Genomic DNA, 6006 nt, shown 5'->3' with positions numbered 1-6006 from the left:
CAACCACTAGCCTGTTCCGTCTCTGCCCATCCTGGGCATTTCATATGAAAGGAGTTACACGTGGCCTTTGGGCTTAGCTTCTTCGTTCAGCATGTTTGCAAGGTTCACCCAAGTTGTCATCTGATGGGCTTTGACTTGCATAATTAGCAGGCTTTTTCATCTGCATTTTCTCAGAAAAGAGTCTCATCAAATTCTCCAAGGGGTCTGGGACTCAACGAAGGAACAAGGAATCTCGGACGCTAGGGATACGTCTAGAGAACTGGAACACTAGTTTCAAAGTCCACTGCATCACAAATACTTGCAAGGATGGATTTGCCAGGAAGAACCCACTTTTGTGACGAGGTAAGACCATGAGGGCAACCGAGGGGATGCACAGGGCTTGTAGCCTTGCCAAAGAACCACCAAGGAAAGGGCTCCGGGACCTCCCAAAGGAAACGGCAGAGGACAGTCAACAGAACTGACAGCAAGGCACCCTGGCCTTTAGAAGTTCTAGGCCCAAGCAGCTTGCAAACAAAACCAGCAGAGGCTGGGGACACCTGGGTGGCTCAGTTGGTTAAGCATCTGACTCTTGATTTCGGCTCAGGTCGTGATCTCACTGTTCATGAGTTTGAGTCCTGCATCAGGCCTGCTTGGGATTCTCTCTCTCTCTCTCTCTCTCTCTCTCTCTCTCTCAAAAATTCCCCTGGAGAGGCTAGGGTAGCCTTAGTCCCTCCCATGAAGGAAAATACCCTACAGAACAAGAGAAGGGAGGGAGGTAGCCGGAAAATTCAGAGCTATGCAAGCCAAGCCCATCTTTGTTCAAGAAAATAGGATATAAATCTGCCCTCAAAACCTTCATCCCATTTCTAGTCTTTTTTTCTCCCTTATGATCCTCCAGAAACAAATTCAGGAAATCAAAGCCTAGTCTGAGCCTTCCGTACCTCTAGTCAGGACAAAAGGGCTAGCATGGCTTAGCCACACTCCTGAGAGATGGAGAGTCTGGCAAGCGAGACTCAGTGGCTGGAGAGCGGGGTCCCTGCGCCAGGACTCCCAAAATAGAAACACGAGCCTTGCTGCTGAGAACAGTGTAATTAAAGAAGTAACGTTATTTTTAAAAATAAAAGATCTGAAGCAAACAACGTAGAGTGATAAAATTTAACAGAGTTGAATAGTGGATACACAGGTGTTTCCCCTACTTAATGTGTGATTTAAAGATTTTGTTTTAACACCATCTACGAAGAAATGAACAGACATGTCACATTCGTTGAGTCAAGTTTATTAAATTTACCATGTGCTCAGCACTGTCCTAGGCAGGAACATGAGAAAAATTACAAAACAAGGTTTCAAGAAGGGAAAAATATACTCTGCACTGTATTAATTTGCAATCACTTCCATGTTGCTTTCCAAAGAGTTCTTACACTGTTTTTTGTGGTGTATCGTCCCCTCTTTCTCCATGTTCCCCTAAAGCTTCTAGCTCTGTCAAACAATGTGCCACTATGACCATCCCCCGAAGAAGAGGATGGACAGGAAGAGCGGCTTCCTGCTGATGAGGCAGTTAGGGAATGGTCATGGGGTCCCATGGTGGGGAGACATGCCAAGAGGGAAACTGTCAACCCCGAGGGCTCAGGGCGCTCACAGTGATTCACACGAAGGCCAGACTTGGGGAAGCCACGGAGAGGGCCCGGAGGCCCTCACTTACCGCCTCCCAAGGGGATGTGCTTAAAGTGCTAACATAGTAAGAAAATGATGCATAGCTACATGCGGTCTTGGGTGCCCCTAGACTTCCCATCTCCCTCTTCTCCTCCTGACTTGTGCTAATACCAGGCACTGGCACCACCGGGGGCCAGGTCAAGGGGGAAGTTTAGTGCCCAGTGAAGAAATGGGAGAAGTCCAACGTATAACCTATGATGCCCAAGAGGAGGCACAGACAGAGAAGGGCAGAGAGGTATGCGACAAAAGGGACTGGTTTGTGCTTGGCCCTTCCCCTTGGGCCAGGGGTTGGTTCCTGTGCAAAGGGCAGTTTGGTTCCAGATAGCTCTCCGGGTCCTAAATTTTCCCTGAGGGAACAAAGCTGCATAGCATGGGAAGGAAACTGAAGACATGCTGGGCCCTCCCTCTCCCCCACCCGGGCATGCCCCCATGCCTGCTGTACAAAGTGCTAAGGGTACTGGCGTGTGACACGGGACAGGCCCAGACCACACTCGGCAGGCCCATGCCACAGTCAGATGCTGGATGACCTGCAAACACACCTGGATAAGAGCTCCACCCGCCTGCGCACAAGCATCGGTGAAAGCCCCCAACCTGAGTTAGAACAAGGGGCTAAGGTCCAGCTGGTGGCTCTGCCAAGGAGATCTGTGCCCCTGAGGGCCAGATCCCAGTGAAAGGTGTCACGTGGATGACAGAGGGCACCCCAGCCAGATGGGCGAGCAAAAGTAGTAGTGGCACGACCTGGCCACAGACCCAGGCAGAGGCTGCCTTGGAGGAGGAGGAGGGGGCCCAGGAGCCAAGAGGGCACCCCCTGCCCCCAATTTCGCCCGGCTCAGAGCCAGATCTCATCACTGCTCACACTGGACACTCGATAGATATAGCCCAGCATTGGGAGCCGGATGAAACCTGCAAGGTCAAAGATGCCGTGAGTCTCAGTAAGCCTCACTGCCTGGAAGCTTGGAGACCCAGAGGCCTCTGGCATAAGCACAAGGGCTGGGGAGGAGAGGAGGGGCGCCGTGGGCCCATGCCCCTGTACCTCGGCTGGTAAGGAGGCCACCAGGCTCCGGGTCCAGCAGCTCTGGCCGGCTGCTGTTCTGAGCCATCTGCCGGTCTGCTGGTTTCTCTGTTGGGTGACAAACGGGGTGGTGCCCACGATGAGGAGTGTGCCTGACAAGGCCTAGCCCCTCCTAGTACCAGGGTCTCTCTTTTCCTCAGAAGCACCTCTGAAGATAAAGCGGGGACAAACAAAGGGTGTACCTCTGGAATCCGGAGTGAGGTCGTTGAGCTGAAGGTTGGACGGGAGGGACATGTTCTCCCGTGGCAGGCGCACGTTGTTGAGTTTTAAGTTGTTGGAGTCACTACAGGGTGGACAGAGCCCGGGATATGCCCTAGCTCCAGCAGGCACAGATTCCTGCTTGGGGGCCCATTCCAGAACTAGAGAGACCCCGGGTTTCCAACCGTCCCCGTGCCGCATCTCAGTTCAGCTCAGCCAGCCAGCCCCAGGAAGAGTTACCTAGAGATCAGAGATGGGCGCCGGGAGGGGCCTGGGGAGAAAGAAACCACACACTTTCTCAGGGTGCCTACTCACTCTGGGCTCTGCCCCGATGCCCTTTCAGACTCAGGACCCCCAGGACCCCCAGGCAAGGATCTCTCCAATGCGCAGCCTCTGGGACAGACTGGGTTCCCAGTGCTCAGCCCTGAGTTGCATCTGGTTTCACCCACGGCCATGCTCACGGAGACCCTTTCTGCCACTCGTCAGAGAGGACTTGCTCTGCCTAGCCCCACATGCTGCCCTCGCTGCTCCTCCTTCTCCCTGCCCCTCAGCCACCCTCTCTCTGCCCAGCCCCCTCCCCCTCCTGGCTCCGGACCTACCTTTGGTCTTCTTCTCTTTCCTGCAGACCAGGCAGGCCACCAAGGTGCTGAACCCCACCAGTGTGCCCAGGGCAAGCCCTCCCGCCACAACGATGCCCAGCAGCGGCACTTCCACTCGGGTGGCCAGGAGCCCTGCAAGTTGTTCTCTGGTTAGGTTCTAAGTGGGCGGGGTCCCCAACTCTGAGACACTACAGGTGCCACTCGGTGCTCCTTGCCCAAGGTGGGCGGCACAGCTTGTCACGAGACTCACCCAAAGGGCAACTAGTCGTCCCATTTATGTACCGTGATCCTGCACCCACCTGAGGCTTTGCCGGGCCAGTCGCTGGCAGTGCTCACCTGGGGCCGGAAGCGAGGCGCTGGTGACACCCACGTCGTTGGCGGCCACCACAGACAGGTTGTGCGCCAGGCTGCGGAGCTGCAGCTGCACTGTGTGGTTAGTGAGCCAGGGGTAGCTCTGGGCATCCAGCACCAGGAAGTCGGAGGTGTTGACAGTCACCGGCCCATCCTGGTCGATCCAGGTCACGTTGGCAGGTGGGTTGGCACGCACCAGGGCAAAAAGGACAACCAGGAGGCCTGGGCCCTGAGCTTCCTGGTACTTGGCCCCAACCTGGGCAATCTCTGGTTTAACTGGTACAAAGCAGAAACCAACATATTCTCACCATACCTCTCGTACTCCTTGCCCACTCTTCCCAAACCCAGGAGCGAGCCGGGGGCCTCGACCTCCCCTTTAAAAGGCTCTGGGAAACAGGATGGTTGGGTCTCCCTGAGAGGCAGCACGTCATAGTGACCAGCAGTAGAAACACAAGAACCAAGCTGCCTGCATTCGAATCCTGGCTCTGCTTATGAGCCGTAGGACTTAACAGTCTGTGGCTCAGTTTTCTCACTTGTGAAACGGGGATAACAGTAACAATCACCTCATAGGATTATCCCGAGGATGATGTGAGTTCAAATCTGCAAAGTACGTGTGTGTTAAATGCTCTATCAGACCACCTGCCTGGTGGCTGCTGGGGGTCCCAGGGCAGAGAACCTCTCTCCTTGCCCATCTCAGAGGCACTCACATTGCACATTGAGGATGACCGAGGCATTGGCTGACCGGCCACTGCCCGGGTCCTGCAAGGAGCAATTGAGCTCATGCTGGGCCCTCTGGGCAGTAACAGTGAAGGTGCTGGTGCCTCCAGAGAAGGCCTCGCCGCCCACACTCAGCAGTCTTGAGGTGCTGGCCTCCTGCAGTTGTCCATCCAGGTACCAGGCCAGTCGGGGAGTCCCAGGCCCCCCTGCCACCCGGCAGGTGAAGGCGTGGCGTTCGTTTTCTCGAAGTGCCCGCTCGGCCCAGGTCTGACCATCAATTTGTGGTGCCAATTCCCCCCAACCTGGAACACAGCAGGGAGTTGTGGGGAGAGCTGGGAGAAGGTCGGTACTGGGGTACTGGCCTGTGACCAGCACGACATCCGCTTACAGAGGGGCAGAGGACCAGGGACCAGTGCACTTGGTTAGGTTCGCTCACCAGGAATTGGCTGGACCCTGGGTAGGTGGGTGAGGGGAAGCCAGCTCTGGTCCCTGTGGCCTGAAGTGGGTTCCCAAACCCAAGGTGCAAACAAAGAGGGGAAAGAGGGGGGTTGCCCCCAGAAGTGCTCGGCCAAGGGGTAAACGGGGGTGTACCTGAACTCAGAAGGGCTGGCAGGAGCAGCAGTGTATGCGGGAGGGCAGCTGGGCCTGGGGGCAGCGCCATGGTGGCTCAGGCCTGGGCCCCAGGCTGCCGAGAGAAGGGGGCGGGCCTCGAGGTTAGCCAGGTGACCGCACGCAGGCTCGGTAATTCCTCCGGGAATTTCCTCTCCAGAAACAAAAATAAACCGTGCACCAACACACAAATAGAGCCTGACCCGCAGCGGCGAAGACGAGGACGACAACAGCCCAGCGCCAAGGCCGGAGCCGACCCAGTGGCTACCAACCCACCTTGCGGGCTCAGAACCCGGCGCCGCCCCCAAGGCACAATCAAACGCCGGCTCGCGGACGCAGAAACCGCGCGCAACCGCGCAGCCCGCACTGGGCGGCTCGCGCGCACGCGCACAGGCGGACACGCGGCGCAGTGCCCCTCCCCCAAGGGGACCGTCCTCCGGACCCCTCTCCCCCACTCCCCTTTACCCTCCCTTCCGTGGCCCCACGCCCCCTTTACCACCCTCCGGGGACCAGGCGGAAGTGGGCCGGCACGGCGGAGGTCCGGGCGGCGGGGGTCGCACGACAGCTCCGCCCCGCCGCCCCAGGCGGCTCACCTGGCGCCCTCCCCACGCTCCTGCCGAGCGACTGCTCCTGCCTGCGGGGCGCTGCAGTCCGCGGCGGGGCCGGGCGGGGCCAGGCGGGGCCAATCAACGCCCGAGCACGCCCACCCGCCCCCTCCCCTTCCCGCCCCGCCCCGCCCAGCTCCCCGGACCCCGGCCGACCACGAAGTGC

The 6006-nt window shown here is 57.7% G+C and overlaps 1 protein-coding gene across 7 annotated transcripts; it reads right to left on the bottom strand.

Annotated features, from left to right (window-relative positions):
* Positions 1-1239: 1239 nt before the first annotated feature.
* On the bottom strand, positions 1240-5943 carry TMEM25 (transmembrane protein 25). Of its 7 annotated transcripts, none has more exons than XM_006936682.4 (8): positions 5829-5943; positions 5218-5311; positions 4617-4928; positions 3895-4185; positions 3559-3690; positions 3200-3230; positions 2944-3044; positions 1240-2809 (listed from the first exon to the last, which is right to left on the bottom strand). In XM_006936682.4, the coding sequence occupies exons 2-8, from the start codon at positions 5285-5287 to the stop codon at positions 2619-2621; spliced, it is 1128 nt and encodes a 375-aa protein (XP_006936744.2). In that variant the 5' UTR covers positions 5288-5311; positions 5829-5943; the 3' UTR covers positions 1240-2618. The 7 variants fall into 7 exon arrangements, with proteins under 7 accessions (XP_006936744.2, XP_006936743.2, XP_006936742.2 ...); XM_006936681.4 differs by having other exon boundaries at positions 5218-5389; positions 5829-5913; XM_006936680.4 differs by having other exon boundaries at positions 5218-5389; positions 5732-5868.
* Positions 5944-6006: the final 63 nt, after the last annotated feature.

This window comes from Felis catus, chromosome D1 (assembly GCF_018350175.1).
Source record: "Felis catus isolate Fca126 chromosome D1, F.catus_Fca126_mat1.0, whole genome shotgun sequence".
In the NCBI taxonomy this organism is placed as follows: Eukaryota; Metazoa; Chordata; class Mammalia; order Carnivora; family Felidae; genus Felis; species Felis catus.
The sequence above is the reverse complement of the archived record's forward strand: the minus strand, read 5'-3'. Positions and strand labels throughout refer to the sequence as shown.